The sequence below is a fragment of the Apteryx rowi genome, unplaced genomic scaffold, assembly GCF_003343035.1.
Source record: "Apteryx rowi isolate R43461 unplaced genomic scaffold, aptRow1 scaffold_492, whole genome shotgun sequence".
NCBI lineage: Eukaryota > Metazoa > Chordata > Aves > Apterygiformes > Apterygidae > Apteryx > Apteryx rowi.
In genome coordinates, this window is record NW_020450752.1 from 498,491 (window position 1) to 499,927 (window position 1,437).

General features: G+C 75.4%; 1 protein-coding gene across 1 annotated transcript in view; it reads left to right on the top strand.

The window, feature by feature from the left end:
* Positions 1–1,223, top strand: part of SEMA6C (semaphorin 6C) — a 10,651-nt gene extending 9,428 nt beyond the window's left edge. Inside the window, exon 14 of the mRNA XM_026079128.1 lies at positions 457–1,223. Within this exon, the coding sequence (XP_025934913.1) occupies positions 457–1,223 (767 nt within the window). The remainder of the gene's footprint in view (positions 1–456) is intronic.
* Positions 1,224–1,437: the final 214 nt, after the last annotated feature.

Here is a 1,437-nt window from a genome sequence, read left to right on the forward strand (position 1 = left end):
ATCCCAGGGGCCAGGAGGGACCCCAGGGCCTGGGGAGGGGCCTCAGGGACCAGGGGGGACCCAAGGGCCCATGGAGGGACCCATGAACCAAGGAGAGCCCCCGGAGACCAGGGAGGGACCCAAGGACCAGGAGGGACCCCTGGGGACCGGGGAGGGATTCCAGGGGCCAGGAGGGACCACAAGGCTTGGGGAGGAGCCTTGGGGACCAGGGGGGACCCAAGGGCCCATGGAGGCACCCATGGACCAAGGAGAGCCCCCGGAGACCAGGGAGGGACCCAAGAGCCAAGAGGGACACCAGGGACCAAGAGGGATCCCATGGACCAGCAGGGACCCCAAGGAATGGGGAGCAACCCATGAACCAGGAGCCGGGGTGGGGACCCCAAGGACCTCGCGGGGGGGGGGGACCCAGGTGTCCGGGTGGGGGGGGTCAGGCCCTGACGCGGTCCCTGCTCGCAGGGGTGAGGCAGGACTCACCGGGCTCCTCGGTGCCGCTGCCGGTGCTGGCGGGCTGCGTGCTGGGAGCCTTCGCGCTGGGCGCCCTGGCCGCCGGGCTGCTGGCCACCTGCTACCGGGCTCCCGCAGCACCCAAGGGTGCCGAGACCCCCCCGGCGCTCCCCGCCGGGCTCCGTCGCCCACCCGAGGCGCCCCAACCGCCCGCCCCCCGCCTTTACCCCCCGCTGCCGCCCCGCCACGGGGACCCAAGCGTCCGGGAGCAGCACCCGGAGCTGGCCCAGCTGCCCACCCCGGAACCCACGCCGGAGCCGCCGGCCAAGACGCCGCGGGAGCACGGTCACGGCACCCCGGGGTGCCCCCAAGCCGCCGTGCCGGGGCCCCCACCCAAGGTCACCCTGGACGAGCTGCTGCAGCGGCTGCACGGGGCCGGCGGCTCGGGGTGGCCGGTGGCTCCGAGCTTGCCGGGGGGATCCGGCTCCTTCGGGAAGCGGGTGCAGCCGGACGCCGCCCCGTATTTCGGCGTGCGGCGTTTCGACGTGCCCCCCGACAGCCCGCCGCGGCGGCGGCCGCTGGTGCAGAGACACTCGCTGGGGGGGCCACCGGCGGGGCCACCCGGCCCGGCGCGGGGACTCACCCGGATGCACTCGGCGGGGGCCGGCGGGGGGCTGGCGCGGGCGCCCCAGCACGGCGTCCTCGAGCGCTCGCTCTCCGCCAAGCCCCAGCTGCTGCCCAAACCCCTGCTGGTGCCCGCGGCCCCCGGGCGGCCCTGAGCCACCCCGGGGGACACAGGGACGTCCTCGTGTCCTCCCCCCCCCCCCAGGACAGGGCCTCGGAGATGGGATCCAAGGATGGGGGTCCCTGAGCTGCCCTCGTCTCCCGGCTCTGGGTGATGGGGGTCCCCGTGTCGCCATATCCATGCGCTGGGTGATCGGGTCCCCATGTCCCCAAGCTGTCCCCAGCTCCCTGCCCCAGGTGACTGGGTCC